Source organism: Haliaeetus leucocephalus, unplaced genomic scaffold (assembly GCF_000737465.1).
Source record: "Haliaeetus leucocephalus isolate CR32 unplaced genomic scaffold, Haliaeetus_leucocephalus-4.0 Scaffold495, whole genome shotgun sequence".
In the NCBI taxonomy this organism is placed as follows: Eukaryota; Metazoa; Chordata; class Aves; order Accipitriformes; family Accipitridae; genus Haliaeetus; species Haliaeetus leucocephalus.
In genome coordinates, this window is record NW_010972931.1 from 1,267,646 (window position 1) to 1,285,565 (window position 17,920).

The following is a 17,920-nucleotide window of genomic DNA, read 5'->3' on the forward strand; positions in this document are numbered from 1 at the left end:
AAGAGGGCTGTGATTAACGTATTACAAACATACATTGCTTCAATTCACAGAAATAGATTACCTTAATTGTTATGAAGTTTTTTAATGACTTGGACATTTTTTCCTGACTTCCTTTAACATGCAAATGCCCTAGAACAAAAAATAAAAATTAGGATAAATGAGCATGCTTTTGAACAGAAAGTGAATGAGAAAGACTGCACTGAGACGCTGGAGGCTGCGTACGCTGTGATGGATACGCACCAACCATTTCCATGCAACATGTAACATTTTTCCAATAGCTTTGCCTACAGTCCTGCACACCTCTCCATCCTCAACTTTCACTGAGTGAATTTTAAAACATAGAAAAAGAAAATGTTTTTATAAAAAGAAAAAACCCACAGCAAAAAAACAAAATCACCATCATGAGCAGAGACATTAACAAGGAAAAACCCCAAAAGTCTCCCTGCTCAGAATTGATAATAAACTGATAAAAACAAGCAAGCAAGCAAATATTTTTCAGTCTTCACAGAAAAACACATTACCTGTTACTCTTGACTTTTCAGAAATATTTTAACACCTTTAAAGATCTTCCAGTGATCTCACATTACAATATTCTTGAAACTCAAAACAATTTTCTGTATTTATTACTTGCTGGTGGCTGTTACACTATTTTTTTTAATCCAAAAGTTTATTGCGCTGGTTCAAAATACCTTATGTATAAAATTAATTTTCTGCACATTCCCTATTTCTCCAGGCTTTGGGAGACTGAGAAAAAGAAGGGAGAGGGAGGGATGTAGCTATGATGCCTAATTTGAATTAGCTTATTTTAAAATGCAATCTCTGAGCATTGCTAGAGCTTTCAATAGCCACACGGGCCATTGGTTTGCAGGGCTGTAGTACAGGAAGAAGGCAGTAACTATCTCCATCACATTTAGGAGGGTATGTAGAGCTTGGCTTCGGGACTGAAAGTTCTGTCGAAGCAAGACAGGAGATGGGCAACCTCAGGCCGTATGCTCCCAGGCCTCGTCCGTGCTACCCACAGCACCGCCACTGATGGAAAACATCAATTATTCACAGCAGCAGAGAGATGCCAAGCACGCAGCCAATGAGACTACTCAGCATCATTTCAAAAGCCTTAATTGGCTTCTCCTAACAAAAGAGTAATCCTGTAAGTTACCCAGCACCCACAACTAACACAAAATTTTCAGGCACTTTGTGACCTGCAGAATCTAGCACTTAATCGTACTTAGAGGCAGATTTTTAAGCACAAATTCTTCCTTACCCTGTAATACCACATCAGCACTCTGCGTTCTTTCAGATTTGGCAGTCCAGTGTTACCAATGCCTCGGAGCGCTCTGCAAGGGCAACGTATGATCATGCTTCTGCTTTTACAGGTGGTGGCAGAGGTGGCATTTCTTGCTCAGCAGCCCAAGCAGCTGTCTGAATTTTGTGCTACTCTCTGCACAGCGCTGCTTTGCCAGCCTTGCCTGGAACCCCTTCTCTTCCACAAGCAGATAAAATTCCCATTATGCTTGTCTGGATACAAAAGCAACACGCTCAGCCGTGGTAAATGGACGTGAAAAGCATCTGGTTTCACTTCTTAGCCATTTCTGACAATGATTCAAAGCAGCGGGGATTCACCATAAGGTGGCTACCTCTGGTCCTACCCCCACCACCTGGAAATTTAAGTTTGCACAACACACTCTATGGAGAGTAGGAAAGAATCAAGAGATCTATGGATACAAAATCAGCTACATTAGAAATCTATGATCAAACCAAGATTTCGTTTTCATTGTATTTGTCCTTGACTGCTAGCAGGTGAGGCCATTTTCACTGCTACATCATTAAACTCAGGGCCCTCAGTAAGAACATTCAGACTGTCAGAGACACTGGACTCCTGCAGCTCTTTGCGACTCAATTAAAACCCACAGACAAACTTCTCCGGAGAGAAGGGGAAGAGCCTGGGTGTGATTATTATTTTTTTTTCTTTTGCAAAAGGTGCCTAAATATTGACTTAACTTTAGGCAGCCAAGCTTAAAATAGTTTGATTGTTTGCCTAATAAGGTACAGGTAACATCTGAATTTGAAATAATACTCCTCCACAAGAGTTTTCAGCACTTAGAATGATTTCATTAAAGAATCACAAAATACAAGGATTTTCATAACTTTGGCTTGGCGCTCTTCCCAGAGTACAAGTAGTCTAAAAATAAAGTCCTTGTAAGAAGATTTATCCCCAGTGCAGGGATTTTCTTCCTCTAATGGGGATTGCTCCTCCAATTCTGAGCCTGCTAAAATTCTGAAGTCTGTTACCAGAATAAATTGTTTCTGAAGCCAATTCATTTGCCCTAAATAATTCACACTATCATCCTCCAGCAAAATTTTTTTGACTTAATGAATGTAATCTGTCAGCTCCTAGAGAACCTCAGTGTACAAATTGCCCTTGGAATCAAGAGGGTTTTTTCCTTTTTTTTTTTTTTTAAAGAAAAATTGACTCCTCTTTATTTAGTTAGTTTCAAAGAATATTTCCCCTACAGTTTCAATTCCAAGCTTGAAAAGTCAGATTCATTGGTCTTCAAGAGAAGGCTCCACCTGGCAGTAACCAGTGTATCTCGGTGGAAGCACAGAGAATTCCCCAGCACTTAGGAGCAAAGCACACCCTGGAGGGTGCACCAGCCTCTGAACAATTGCTATTGATTTACAACAGGCTCTACACCAGGAACTGAAACTAGAATTCAATATTCATCCCATACAGTACAAATACAGAAAAAAAAAGAAAGCTGAAGTAATTCCCAGAGCATACCACAGGCTTAACTCTGCAGCTCTTAGAGAAGCAGCTCAAAGAGTTCACTGAGACATCTTGCACAAAATACTGTTCAGCAAAAAGAGAGACTGCAGACTTGAACCTGACTTTCTATTGACTTCAATTGACCATCCAGAACAACCATGACTGCAATAGGAAGAACAAATTTCAAGGTTTCAATCAATGGGAACAGTGCTAGTACCATCAGACAACGATGTAGTTAAAAAAGCACTGTACAGCACAAACTTCACTGAAGCACTGTCGTGCAAAGGCAGCAAGGAGCAGTTCTACATAACGCTGGGCAGTATCGCATGCAGAAGACCAAGCGAGTAAAAGATACTTTGGTACAGTTTGGTCAGGCATAGCCAGTGAGGTCACTTCTGGGGGAAGAGATAAGGTCTGTGACATCTACAGGCTACACCAATATCAAGTCACTCACGCTCCATAGGAAAGCAGAGAGACACTGAAGTTGGTCAGAGCACTAGAGCGACACGACTCAATGTCTCCACTTCTCTACAGAGCTGAGGGGCGAGAGACCTGGTCTTTATGCAGTCCATAGATGTCACAGACCTCCTTGTCCCTACCCACCAGCAATCTCATTGACCATGCCTGACCAGAGTAGACCAAAGCATCTGACTCGGTGTTCAGCATGAATCTTGTTTCCCATACCCATCACTAGGTGTAATGCTACTGGTGGATAAAAAAAATCTTCCCAAGAGAATTTAAATAGTTACAGGTATGCAAGTTGTACACATGGGACATTCAGCAATGGTTCCTGCAGCAGAGCGTCTGCCTGCCAGGCTTCCCCACATTTCAAACCATACAAAAAATCCCAGCTCAGACATTTCTCTGCAGGATCACAACTTTGTGAGCTTTGTTGGTTCATCAGTTCATGTATATTAGCATTCTCTCCAATCTTATTTTCCAGTAGTACAGATGTCTTGCCTTATCATGATTAAAAGCCTTTCACTGTATTTATGAACGCAGGCTATTTGATTGTGCATGCTACTGAAAACTTTTTTTAAGCCCACAAGCAACTGGTGCTGAGACATCAGAGAACAAGCCTGGTTTATTCTACTCTCAATGCTTTCAAAACATTAGAATCAACTACCTGGCCACCTGTCACCTCCACTCCCTGCCTTCAGATACCGCAGGTTCTGGTTCTAAGAGAGCAGGAATTTCTGGGTTTAGGAGGACTACATAAACACATATAGAAAAGCAACTATTTTCACCTTCTTCCTGCAGGACTGTTACAGCCAAAATACAATTACAAAAGAAAGCTTATCATAAAAAGTACCCTCAAATTTTGAGGAAACTCAAATGAAAGGGAGTAAGATTCTACAGGAAAAACTCTACATATTTTTAGTTAGGAGTAAACACCGTACACGAGCAATGAATATACTGTTGTTATTTGGAGATTTCCCCAGACAAAATTCAGGAACATTTCACTGCAACTGCTTTATTAATAAATGCATTCATTCTACAGTTTCAAAATTCACTCTCATTTATGTTTCTTCACTCAGTGAGGACAGGAACCTGGTCACTGTAGTAGAGCATCTATTTTCATACCATACAGACGCCAAACCTAAAAACCCAAACCCTTATATTTGTACAGGCCTCTCACGTGATTCATATTTTACTTACCAGAATGCAAAAAGTAATTCCCCCATTGCTCACACTGATGATATACCTCGCACTGTGCGATTTCATTTTCATGATGAGGAAATGCAAGATCTATTCCACCAGTATGGATGTCCAGCTGCTTTCCAAACACTGCACTGTAACAATATTTTCCTGATCAATAAGTAGAACACTACAAAAGCTTTTTGTAAAAGAAATGCAGAAAAGAATAAGATGAAACATCAGAAATGTAAGTGTACAATTTAATGATTGCAGTTTCAAAACAAGACTTTACGCAGATCTTGTATACCAAAACTGCAGGAAAACTTGTATGGTCAGGACCCATATTTGCCCACAATTAATTATCCTTAGTAGGAGGAATTATTTTTCTAACTTAGATTAAAGAATTGTAAGCAGGACATCTCCTTTCCTTGTTCTGGTACAGTTTCAGCATCAGACAGCTGCCTTCATCTGCAAGCCTAACAACTTCAAAGTGATGAACATTTCTGTAAATTTGGTATTACTATTCTTTATCTTGTACCTTTTCTGTAAGAATTCAGGCAATACTGTACACAGTCATGATAGAAAATGCTTAGTCCTAGATTGTTATAATGGCAAAACAAAGTGTCAGTGCCTCTGATTTCCCGAGGCCATTCCTCTCATCCCAACAGCACGGCTGTATCTGTGCGGGTCCCCTGCAGGCTTGCCTGGCACAGGTCCCTCTGCAAATACTGGTGGCTGGAAGTGAGGTATTTGTGTGGCAACAGGACAGACCCAGACACTTTCTGGTTAAACACCGAGAGTCAAGGGTGCTACACTCTGCCTGCTGCTCCAGCAAGTCCCTGCTAGGTCACGCTGGGCAAGTTAATAACTTCATTTTGCCCATCTGTTAAACAAAGGCAACACTTACCTACTCACAGGGAGGTAAATCAACGCTAACTGCCCAGAAAACAGGGACACTCAAGCTGGGGAAGACGCAAGGTCTACACAAGCAGAAAATAAAAGGCAAGCCCCACACTTGTGTGCATGTCTCTGTACATGCAGACACACAGTCTTCCCGTATGTCATGTTAACAAGTTGCTCCTGGTAGCTGGCTAGATATTAATACTTTGAGACCTTTGGCAAACAGACAGGTAAGCAGATATTATTTAAAATGGGCCTTGGACAGCTGACTGGGACAGCAAAACGTTTTATTAACTTAAGAAAATAAGCTCTCTGTTTTTCACAGTCCAAGATTACTACACTTCTGCTCTGCTTGGGTGAACTTTTATTTGCATGGCAGGAGCTTCATCCAGCCAGCCACAGTAAAATAAGTTTTTACAGAAAGAAATGCAGACTACAAAAAGCACTGCATTAGCAGATAGGCCATTTTGTAATTGGCATTTCTTACCTGTGCACTTCTGTCACAGGTTGCATTTCAAATACAGCACGTTTTTGTGCACTTCAGTTGCTTTAAGAATGTTTCACAGTGCTGAAACTATTTACAGACAGAAAATCACCCTTATAAATGCTTTCCGCAATCAGGTAGTAATGACTAACAACCCCAGGTGCACCAGCAAAGCCTATGAAAGAGAAACCTAAAGCACCTGTTCCACCTACTTTCAGCTTGGGTTGAAGACTTAAGTTAAACAGGGCCAGATCTAAATAATTTGTTATTAGCTTCCAAAAAAAAGATCTGAGACTAATGCAAAACTAAGTACCACTATCAATCTTCCAGAAGAGAAGATTTAAGTCTCTTTTTTAAAAATACAAATTAATAGGTCATAAGTTAATACAGTGCAGGACAAAGTACTACCATCCTGTGGAGAAAATAAAACTCCAAGAGCAAATTAATTTAAACCAACTACACGCAAAACACTACTATGCACAATTCACATCATGCCCACAGAATATACTGCCACAGAGAAATCAATATTTAATACTGTGGCTGACTTTTAAAGAAAGCTGAATAACACTTAGACGATTAGCATGAACATCCACAACTGCTGTTAAGGTAAGGCCAGCAAGATCACATACGCCCGCCGGAGTCAGGATGGAATCCCACACCCTGCCGTCCTGACACAGCACTACATGCTGGACCAGGTCCGATGGAGACTGCAAGAAGTGGAAGGAAGGGGGGAAAATGAAAGCAGTACCATAACTTTCACTAAAACTTTGGTTACTCAGTTCAGGTTAGAAGACTTGCTAATCAACTGTGTGATCCTGCATGGCCTATTTTAAATACCCAAGTCTGTTTCAAGAGAAGGTGCCAAAACATAGCAAGACAGCTACGCCATTAAGGTGGAGCAGAGTTTGCTCAGGCCACATCTGACATCCCAAATTGCACAAAGTATTCACACTAAAACTGGTACTTTCTACTGATCAGTACGAACACTTTCAATACTGCTGCTACCCTTGTACTGTGACTGAAAGCAAAAACCAGCAGCACTACCTTTAAAATCCAAGAAATCTGACCTTGATATTGTGGAACACTCAATGTGCCATCCAGGTCTTCCTTTTCCCCAGGGAGAAGTCCAAGATAGCTCTTGAGGTTTGGCAGCCTTCCACAGGGCAAAATCTTTACCATGTCGTTTATCAGTATCAACTGCCAAGAATAAGTGATTTATTAATGGGATATGTCTCAAAGAAAGAAAGAAAAAAAAGAGCAAATTAAAGTAGAAATGTGTGTTTAGTGAACTACTCAGATTTTAATCTCTTTCGCTCAGCTTCTTTTCCTGCAACTTTCCTCCCTTCCCCCTTATACAGGGCTTCCAGTTTCTCAATCAAGGGTTTGAAAAAAATAAGTTCAGTTAGATTTCTGCAGGCTAAAAAGATGGATTCAAGATTCTTTAATACATCCTATCCTCTTAGTCCTTTTGGCCTTCTCTGGTTTTACATCATTCATTTAGTTACTTATCAGCCAGTTTCCCAGGACAAACAGATTGTACCGCAGCAGAAAAGGTAACAAAAACAACCCAAACCAAAACCCACAAAAAAAAAAAAAAAAAAAAAAAAAAACCAAAAACCCCACAATTTTTTTCCCTAGGACACAAATACTTTCTGGTTCATATTCTATAAAACCAAGAAGAGCACAGAGATGAGAATCAAAACAAAACTGTTCTTGGACAGTAGCAACCATCCAGTAGTTTCACGATTTTCACCTATGGCTTCCAGCTATATTTGTTGCTTCCTTCACTACACAGCCAAGGATGTAGTCCTTTTTGCCACAGTTCCGCAGAGGGCAGTTCATCTCTGCTGGCTCCTAAGCCCCTGTCGGATACACACCACTCCCTGGCAGAAGCTACAGAACAGAGTTCTAGATTCTGGTTTGGGGGTTTTTTTGGTGGGTTTTTTTGTGGGTTTTTTTTGTTGCTTTTGTTTTTTTGCTAACAAATACATGACCTTGCATTTGACTGATGCAGAACAATATATCTATTTGGCTTGAAGGGATCCAGCTTGGCAAGCAACTCGCACTATTTTAAATTCCCTTATTTAACACTGCTCATCTGTTTTATCAGCAGCTGATGCTAGATTTACTTCTTTCCTCTACTTATTTCATATTGCTAACAAAACCATGGTGTATCACTGGGTCTGAACTAAGCCCTGGAGCATTCCAGTATCAACACATTTTAACAATGATTCACAGCTATTTTTGGAGATCTTTCAGATGGTCATTTTTCTTGAGCCATTCCGTTTGTCCTTTATTGATATTACACAGAGTCAGGTTTTATTCGGAACATAATGCAGTATTAAGGGAAGCACATTACAAAAATCCATTACACCTACTTCATAATTCAAAATTGATAAGAAATAAAGGGATAGAAATACAACCCTAGTTTTAGCCACTGAATCTTCATCTTGGCTCTTTCACTAGTTTGCCAAGCTCTGGCTGGCCAGCATCTGTTGTCTCCATCCCTCTTTTGCCTTTTTTTGAGTACACTGCTATAAAAAAAGCACTCTTCACCTTCTCAGTTATAAGCAAAACAACAGTCAAAATCTGGAGAAATAACAGTAAATTTAGTTGTAAGTGACTTGAGGGGAAACAGGGTAAAACACAGTCAGTCACGGTTGAGGCTGGAAGGCACCATCCAGTTGGGTTTTGAATATCTCCAAGGATGGAGACTCCACAGCCTCTCTGGGCAACATGTTCTTGTGTTAACCATCCTCAGAGTAGGAAAAAAAAAAAAAAAAGTTTTTTATTAGGTTTAAATGGAATTTCTGTGGTTCAGGTTGTGCCCATTGCCTCTTGCCCTGTCACCAAGCACCACTGAGAAGAGCCTGGCTCCGCCTTCTTCACTCCCCCCATCAGGTATTTGTACACACGGGTAAGATGCCCCTGAGCCTTCTCTTCTCCAGGCTGAGCAGTTCCAGCTCTCTCAGCCTTTCCTCATACGAAAGATGCTCCAGTATCTGCACTGTATTTGTGGCCCTTTGCTGGGCTGTCTCCAGTATGTCCGCATCTCTCTTGCACTGGGGAGCCCAGTACTGGACCCAGCACTCCAAGCATGTCTCACCAGTGCCGAGCAGTGAAGAAGGATCACCTCCCTTGACCTGCTGGCAATGCTCTTCACAGTGCAGCCCAGGAGGCTGTTGGCTGCCTTTGCAGTCAGTAACTGCCTCTAAATAACCGTTGACAAAACGCATTCCCTCTGTGAGTTGTAATGCTGAAACAGCTCCAGAGTGGAGCTGTGAGAAGCTTCTGGCTGCAATTCACCTGAGCATCAGCCTGCCAGGCATTTTCAGTAATCGCAAACAGATTTTTTTCAATGAAGAAATATTGAACTTCAGCATGCAAAAGGATGCAGGAGACCTGCATCAAATTCTCCAATGCAGAGACCTGATCAGACTCAGCTTACAGAAACTACAAAGAGGCTCAGCAAACCTGCTCAGCAGCCAGACAACTGCAGCAAAAAACATGCAGCCCAGGGTATAGGCATGCTCTAACACAGCCTATCAAGAGATTGCTCACCCTCACACAAGTAGGCTGCTTAGCAGTAGTCTGGTGGTAAGTAACAAAAGAAGCAAATTCATCCAGTTAGCATGCATCAGAGGAGCACAACTGCCCCAACAATAACATGGCAGATGAAGTTTCCCTACATTTACTCTTGACTATCTCACTGCTGGCTAGCACAACAGCTGAGACCACCACCTCACTATGAAGTTTGTATGTATCACTCCCAAGTATTTAAATAAAACTGATTAAGTATGAAAAGAGACCACCGAGTTTCCTCTTGCACTAGCAACAGTGAGTGCCTCAATAAATAATTATGAAAACAGTGGTCTTAAAGAACCAAAAAGTTGGCTATACACAACAGGTTAGAAAACAGTTTCAGACTGTTGAATGAAAGGTTACGCATAGATACATCATGAGTTCAAACAGTGCATTAATACAAACAAGCTGGTGCCATGAACTTACCTGCTTCATCTTGGGTATCAGGATAAATAGTAGTTAATACTCCGTATCTTTTTCCCCAAGACTTAACATCAAAATAAACATTGCCTAATAGAAAAGAAATGTTTAGTTTTACAGCAAAGATGAGGCACATTCATGATGAGGAGATAACATTTCCCTGAAAGCAAAACAAAACAAAATGCCCTTCAACTCCCATTTTAAATTCTGATTTAGAAATTCAGAAATACTGCAGAAGTAGTAGCAGATGTTTCCATGTTACCAGCTTTTCAGTAACCTCACTGCATGTGCTCATTCTGCACATAGGATAACTTTGTATTCTGGAGATCTCCCCAGGTTCTTCCCTGCCCCTGCACAATCAGCAATCCCCTCCCTGACTGCAGCACAGCCTACTGCTACTCCAGTTACAATGCACTCAAATCCTTCTACAACCACCCGCTCTGCTAAAATAAAAAAAAAAAATCCACACCTTGTGCTTTGCAGGCACGTCTTTTACAGCACATAGGAGATACCCACCTCCTGTTTAGAGCTAAGAAGTTCCCCCAGCTCTCTGTAGAAGCCAGGCCACAGGACTTCTCCACAGGACCTTAGATAGCAGGTCATTACAGTAAATAATTATATTAAGTAATGAGCTACATTTAACTTAGAAGTTGTGCAATAGTTGTTCTGCCCGCTCATGTCATCACAAACAAGTTGCTCACACCCTGTCTGTTAATCAACAGAAGGAAAGTCTGGCACAGGGTATCTTATCTGATCCCAAAACAGGATTACCAAGAGCGCTGATTTCCTGTACATGTGCTGAAAAAGGAGTTACCTTGCTGTAAGTCTTACCTTGCGAGGTTGCGTAAGCTTGTCCACTAGCAATTATTGTTTTTATAAAGGAAATTATCTGAGGAATATTGTCAGTCACTCTCATATATACTGTAGGAGGAAGAACCTTAAACAAAGAGTAACATCTCATTAGCTTGTATGAAACACACTGCTGACAAGTCCCTTCACTCTAAGAAACAAACTTCGAAGAACATTCTCCTCAATTTTATCTTTCAAAAAAAAAAAGTTTCAAGTATCATAAAAAGGTCATAAGCAGTATTTAAGATAATACACAAAAAAAAAATAAATTGAGGGGTGGCAAAAAAAAAAAGCACTACTTTTTCCCAGTGGCTTACTCCCCGCTTCTCACAAGCATTTTGGACAAGAAGCAAAGTCACCTGAAGTCAATGAAAGAATACTTCATATTTCCTATGCTTTAGATCAGGCTATTTCAGCATTATAGTAAATAGGTATTATCTGTGAACCAAGGCTCTATTGCATGGTGAAAAAGTTTGTATTCCTAAAGAAATTTAACTTGTTCATTCCAAAACTAGGGTTTGCTTCTCCCCCCATTTCCTTACTCAAAAGGTGTGCAATATCTTTCCAGAAGAATGAAAAAGTAAATCAGTACTCAGTTTCCAAGCAACACTTCATCACACAAGCAATCAATTTATTTTTTCAGATCAAACTGTCAAAAGCAGATTCCTTACCAAAATAATTGTTTTAAAATACTCTTAAATTTAGAAGCTTGAGTATCTGTACCTTTAAGGCAGCCATATCTTGTTTAAAGTCTTCTTCATAAATACGAGCAAGAGCTACTGGGGATATATTCATCTGAAAAAAAGAGAGAAGCAGATTAGTAAATCATAAATCAAAGTAATAATATAAAATATTGCAATCTTTTATCAGACAGTTAATAGCTAATTGGAAGACTTACAGAGCCCCCAAGGTAAAGAGTCAGAAAGGCTTATTAATCTAACACTCATGGGGAAGAGATGTAAGTTATAAATAACTTAAAAGTAGTATTTCATTTACGCTTCTGAATTGCCAAAATATTAATATGTGTCTTTTAAGAGAAAGCAACCAAAGATTAAAATAATAAACTCCTTCCCCCCTCATTATTTTCCTCTTGAGAGGGTCTTCCATTTCCAGTGACAAGATATACTACGTACACGGGACGTGAAATTCATTCAACTTATTGGCAGGGGACACCGATACCACCTACATGTCAGAAAGACAGATCAGAGACTTGCAGGATGAGACAGGATATTAATTTTCAGTGATTAAGAAAAATAAGCTATTTCAGCTGATCATGGTTACTCATAGATCTCAGTACAATCAGGGGAAATGAACTGAAAGTCAGTTCCACACTTTGCCAAGTGCAGCAATTCTCAAGCACCTTCTCCGCATTTCTCACTCACAGGGCGATGGACAGGAACAGGGATCCTTGCAGAGGAACGAGAAAGTGCAACCCGAAAGGAAAGAGACAACTTGCACATGACAAGATATTTGTTCTCAAATATTCAGCAGAGGCCAGGGCTTGAAAGATGCATGACAGCAAAACCTGCTTTAGCAAGCAAAAGCGTGATATCAAAGTGTTTCAAATCTGAGCTTTTACATCTTCTCTGAGGAGAACCTACTGGGGAGAGACAACATGCTGTCAAGTCTCTCCAGCTTGCAGATAACCGAATCATTAAGAAAATAAATCCAGTTTCATCACTTCCAATTCATTACTGGAGCATCTTTAAGGGGTCTGATTTTCAGAGCGCAGGTTTGTACCACTATTTGGACAAGCTCCTGGACAAGGCAGGAGTTCTGGTGAGGACAGACCAGATGCTCATCCAGCAACAAACCAAGGAAGATGCTCAGCACTGAGAAACAAAGGCATGCTTCTGCCTACAGACCAGGGAGAGTGATCTTCCAGACCCCAGCGGCCAGACTCATCTCCCTAGACAGCTCAGCTGCTTCTTCCATCAACAGAGAGACAAAGGTGCCTATAGGAGGAAGATGGGGAAATTCCTCCTGTCCAGATGGATGTTCAAAACACAGAGAGACTCATCTCTCTCTCAAAGGACCACTGAGGGCATGCAGCATGCTCATCATAGACTGGATGCCCAACTTTCAGGTTTTCTCTAAATAAAGGATGGAGAACAACCTTAGGCATGTTGATCCTACCACTGTAAGGCTTCAGGTACAGAGGTCCCAGCAACAAAATCAGGCTACTGAGGTAGAGGCCTTGGCCATCTAAACAAGATATGCAGAGCAGGCATTTCAAAAAGTCACAAAGCAAGCCATGAAAAGATTACTTCATAGAACCAAAGAATGCAGTAAATGAATGCAAGTTCTTTTAAAACATCATGTCATTTCCCCTTCCTCAAACATAAAAATCTCCACAATGTTCTGACAATAACGAAAAATTTTAAAATGCACACATAAAGATTTAAAATGCCTGGGGTTTTTTGTTTGTTGGCTTGTTTTTTTTTAGGATGGCCTACTGCCTTAGAAAACCACAAGTAAATGGACTGAGGGAGCACACACATATTTCTACAGGAGCAGCATGCTAGTATTTGTTTGAATGCAGTGCCGCCCTATATTTAACTGCAATAGTAACTGTTTACTTAAAGATTAAATAAAAGTGACAGCTGTCAAATTCTCTGGCTCCAAGAAACTAGCTTAAAGCTCCCAACTGCAATTTGATCCAACACATTCATTTATGATCCAGAAGACACAAGTTACAGATTCTTAAAACAAAACAAAAAATTCAAAACGCAGAATAAAACACAGAATACATTCTTAGCATTTCAGGGTCCAAAAAACCTTTTTTTTTAAAAAAAAACAAAAACAAACCACAACACAAAAACAAACGGGAATAATCATTCACCAAACTCAGCTGATAAAAAAGGTCTGATTAAAATCCAACTGAGAACCACTTACAGCCCCCGTCTTATCAGGAATTACCCCTACACTCAATGTCAACTTTCATGTAGGTGACGAAATCAGACAAGACCAATAAAGCTTTCCAAGGCGCTGACATTGCAGCTAGATGGTGCTCGGCACCTTTCAGGAATCGCCCTCAGCCTCGCGCGTGGCAATGCCACATATACTGTCTTTAACGATCGACGGCACACGACGCTTCTCCACAACTCAGCCAGAAGCCTCCTGGCTCTGCTAAGTTTTGGGTTGCTTTTGGGATAAGATACCCTTCACTCTGCTGCAGATTCACCCCGGCTTCTTGTTCCCCGCTGGCCTCCCAGGCAGGGGGCGAGGGCAGGAGGACGCTGGCCATGGGTGCTGTAACCCCCCCGCCTCTCCCCCTCACCCAACTCTGCACCCATTTACCTCCACGCAGCTCTCGACGGCCAGCCCTCCGGGCTCCCAGCCCCATTACAGCCACGCTAGGGGACCAGAAATCTCAACATTTATTACCTACTAATTAAAACAAACAAAACTCAACAAAAAAAACACCAAACCCAGGTTAATTTTCCTATGTAAGTAGCTGTACAAAATACCAAAAGTTTGGATCAAAGCCTGCAGCAAACACCTACCTCATTGGCTCTTTTTATTATCTTGTCATCTATGTCTGTGATCCCCATCACCATGATAACTTCAATTCCAAAAAACCTAGTCATTATCCTTCGAATTATATCAAACCTAACATAGGAGCTGGAAGAGAAAAAACATGAGCTTTTAAACATGCAGTAGTAAGAATAAGCTTAAAGAAAAAAAACCAACAGCACTAACAGCCACCCGGACAATCTAAATAGCCCAACACTTCCAATAAGAAGGTCTTAAGTGCATAAAGTGCTTTTCCAAAACCAGTTACCACCTGCACAAAAGTCAAGCAAATTTCCCTTGAACTGGTCTACCCTCTTCTGGCATTAGTGACACATTACATCAAATTTTCTGAGTGTTTTCTTTTGTTGCATCTCTTTATTCAAGCACCAAAGCACATTGGAAGCTACATGTGAGCCAGGAGACTCTCAAAGTGAAGCGAGGAATACCAGCTCACTGGGAGTAAGGTTTGTCTAATGTGGTGACACGATTCCATAAGAATATTAAATTGGTCTTTGGACCATATTCAGATGAACAAAGCCAGCCTCAAAAGCTTCATATTAGATTTAACAGCCCTGCAGTCGTAGTTTGTAGCAGGCACAAATTTTGCACTGCTCCCTCTCCTCTGCTCTTCCAACTGAATTGATGGAAGAAACACTGCAAGAGCCAGAGCAGATCTCCTGACACCTCAGAAAGCAGGGTCCTTACCACTTCAGGATTGAAGAGAAAAAAAAAAAAAGTCAAAATCAGGGGGGTGACAGAGCAGGCACAAGGGACTGAATGAAATCTCCTCTCATGCTTGATCTTACTCTTATTTCCAAGCATTCAGCCAGGAACCTGGATACCATCCAGGCTCCCGCTCACACGAGCACAATCAAGGCCAGTCCTGGAACTGAGGGAAAAGATAGCATTATCTGCGCACCTGATTTTTTTTTCTTTATATCAAATGAGGTTTGGATGTTGTATTGAGGCCTGAGGCTCAAAACAGAGCACCTGTTTTGAAGACAGGAAGCACAACATACTAGAGAAAGTTGGATTATTTAGAGAAGTAAGAAATCCTTGTGGAGGGGAAGGAAGAGGGGAGAAAAATAATAATGCCACTATTTGCAAATTCTTCTCAAGGATCTCAAGCTCATCTCCATTTATTCGTTTCTGCATTATTACCTGCCACGTTTGTTGTGCTCACCACAAGTCAAAACGTAAGGAGGAGGGAAAAAAGGAATTCTAGTGATAAGATATGACGTTGCAAGAGTAGAACAAAACGATGGTATTCTACAAGAAAGGGCACAGTGGCGACAGCCATTGCTCCATTTGACTTCATGCTCTTGCTCAGTGCATATCCTGGCCTGTAGACCCCCATCAGCAGCATGCATTTCAGCTGTGCCTACCAACCTACAGTTGGGACATAGCTGCTGGGAAAAAATATACAATTTTAAAAAAAAATATAAAATCAAGAGTGCTCCACCATCCTGAACAAATCAGCTGAGCAACAGGATGTCAACACCAACGCGTGCAAGACCACAGACACTGGGAAGGAACAGCCAACTCCTCACACACTGGAGGGTTTTAACTGATCAGAAAAGAGAGAGAAAGGTCTTCGGCACAGGAATCTTGCCGCACAACAGCACTACAGGAAACAACGCGTGAATGTGCTGAAGAGGCAGCAGAGAGTGTAACACAGCTACTTATCTGATACACCGCTCCAAAGGCCATATTCAGCCCTAACTATTCTTTCTTAAATCAGCAAGCAGTCAAACCCAGGTGGCACAGACGTGTGGCAAAGCCTCCACACCAAGCAAGCTTGGAATTGTTAGTTATTTCAGACATAGGATACGAAGATATGGGTAAGAGAACAGACAGAGCAAGCAAGGCCTTCCTACTCCCTCCTGCAATCAAAAGAGCCCGAAGGCAGGAAAACAAGGAGAACCACTGACAAAAACAGACATTCAAAAGCCACAGAGAGCTGCAAGACCAAAAGGTGACATTCTCTACCTCTGTAAACATTGTGCTTTAGATCCACTATACCCCTTAGGACAGGGGCACTTCTGCAATTTCCTCCCCTCTTACATTACATCAGGGAAGACGGGCCCTACCATACCAGCGAACCTCAGCTGAGTGATGATGCTAATAAATTTGTTATTCTTTTTATACAGTTGCTCTCAAGTGACAATTTTAAATTGTAATTATTTCTGGAACTTAGCCTGTATTACAGTAACTGTAGATTTAAATACACGAATTGCTATGAATTTTTTTTTTTAAGTTCCCCTGAAGGTACTAAGTACAAACAAAATAATTCAAGATATCATTTACTTGATTTTTAGAACACCAGTAAAAAGCCAGGTTAGTTTTCCACTAAGACTGGAAAAAAGCAAGGAGAAAAAAAGACACCACCACATACACGCAACAGTACAGCAGCATTTAAAGAGATGTTGCCAACAGTATTTTTACACGGTTTGTTTTTTAAAACTTCCCTTTTAGAGAACGAAGGAGCAGTTGCGCAGTACTGCAATAGCTCAACACTGAGCAAGATTCAACACAAGTTTCTGAATGAACTTGAGACGGGACCAGAAGCTGTGAAATGCCCTACATTAAAAGGGAATTACTCAAATACACAGCATCTGATCTTCATACGGATGGCAATTATCTGAGAAACTCCTACTCTTCCAAGGAACCCGATGCATCTTGTTCTTTTAAGAATTAGGAGACAGGAGCTCAAGAGCAGCTCAGCTGCAGCAATTCCCCTCAGCTTCTCAGGGAGCCGCAGGCACCCTGCCTCTCTCCTCATCAGGCACACTGCTTTAAAACACCTGGCAGCAACCTTCGCTGGTGTATTTACAGTACTTTTTGAAAAAGTTACTTATAATGAAGCTGGTTTATTACTGTAATTATCCTAATGACCCATGGAGAAAACACTGTGCTGTTTTGAGTTGGTTTTGTTTGTTTTGTGTTTTTTTTTAAACACAGTAAGCCACAGAACTGTTAGTCTGCAAAAAGGCATTTAAACCACCTGGGCTTTCCGCGATTTAAGAGCAGATGCTGTTAACCTCAAAAGCAACTTTTTAATAGTCACCCCTGAACGGCTTTTCCTTGGTGCCAACAGAGCGCCCGAACTAAATTCGGGGCAAATCTGTAATTTCACACGGACAAGAGGCTCTGCTCCAGGACCCCAACTCCCCTGCACAAGAGCCCACGTTATGCCGGTACGATTTGAAACAACTCACCCTGCCCAGCAAAAACAAAACCCCAAAACCCAAACCTGCGCATTCTTAATGCCTTCCACCCGGCTGTTTTGCCTCTGCCTGGGACGAGCTGTCCCGGGGCCGACAAATGACAGCTATCCCAGGTCGGATTTTGCCCTTTGCGCGGACCCGGCGGGCTCCGTCGCCCGGGCCCGGGCTCCCCGCTACGGCGGACGCCCCGCGCTCCCACCCGCGCCGTGCCCACGCAGGACGGGGCTCCCCCCCCCCCTCCAGCGATTCGGGACGCGACTCACCTGGCGTGCCCGAGGTGCGCCCGGTCGTACACCGTCGGCCCGCAGCTGTACCTGCGGAGAGGGGAGGCAAACCGCACCCGTCACCCCCAGCCCGCCCGGCGGGCCCGGCCCCCTCCGTCCCGTCCCCAAACCCCCACCGCTACCAGGTCGCCACTCCTCCCGTGGCCAGTACGAGCGGCTCCTTGCTCCGGCTCCGGCTGTTGTAAGCCACGATCCCGCTGTCCCGCCCCGCCGGCGGCACCCACTCCCGCCGCCCGGCGCCGCAACACCGCCGGGC

The 17,920-nt window shown here is 42.1% G+C and overlaps 1 protein-coding gene across 1 annotated transcript in view; it reads right to left on the reverse strand.

The window, feature by feature from the left end:
- CARS2 (cysteinyl-tRNA synthetase 2, mitochondrial (putative)) overlaps positions 1-17,908 on the reverse strand; it is a gene marked incomplete at its 5' end in the record, with an annotated part of 36,970 nt that extends 19,062 nt beyond the window's left edge. The window contains 9 exons of the mRNA XM_010575792.1: positions 62-129; positions 4,424-4,557; positions 6,854-6,983; positions 9,795-9,878; positions 10,620-10,725; positions 11,361-11,432; positions 14,144-14,261; positions 17,644-17,694; positions 17,787-17,908. Of these exons, the coding sequence (XP_010574094.1) occupies positions 62-129; positions 4,424-4,557; positions 6,854-6,983; positions 9,795-9,878; positions 10,620-10,725; positions 11,361-11,432; positions 14,144-14,261; positions 17,644-17,694; positions 17,787-17,908 (885 nt within the window). The remainder of the gene's footprint in view (positions 1-61; positions 130-4,423; positions 4,558-6,853; positions 6,984-9,794; positions 9,879-10,619; positions 10,726-11,360; positions 11,433-14,143; positions 14,262-17,643; positions 17,695-17,786) is intronic.
- Between the last annotated feature and the right edge of the window lie 12 nt (positions 17,909-17,920).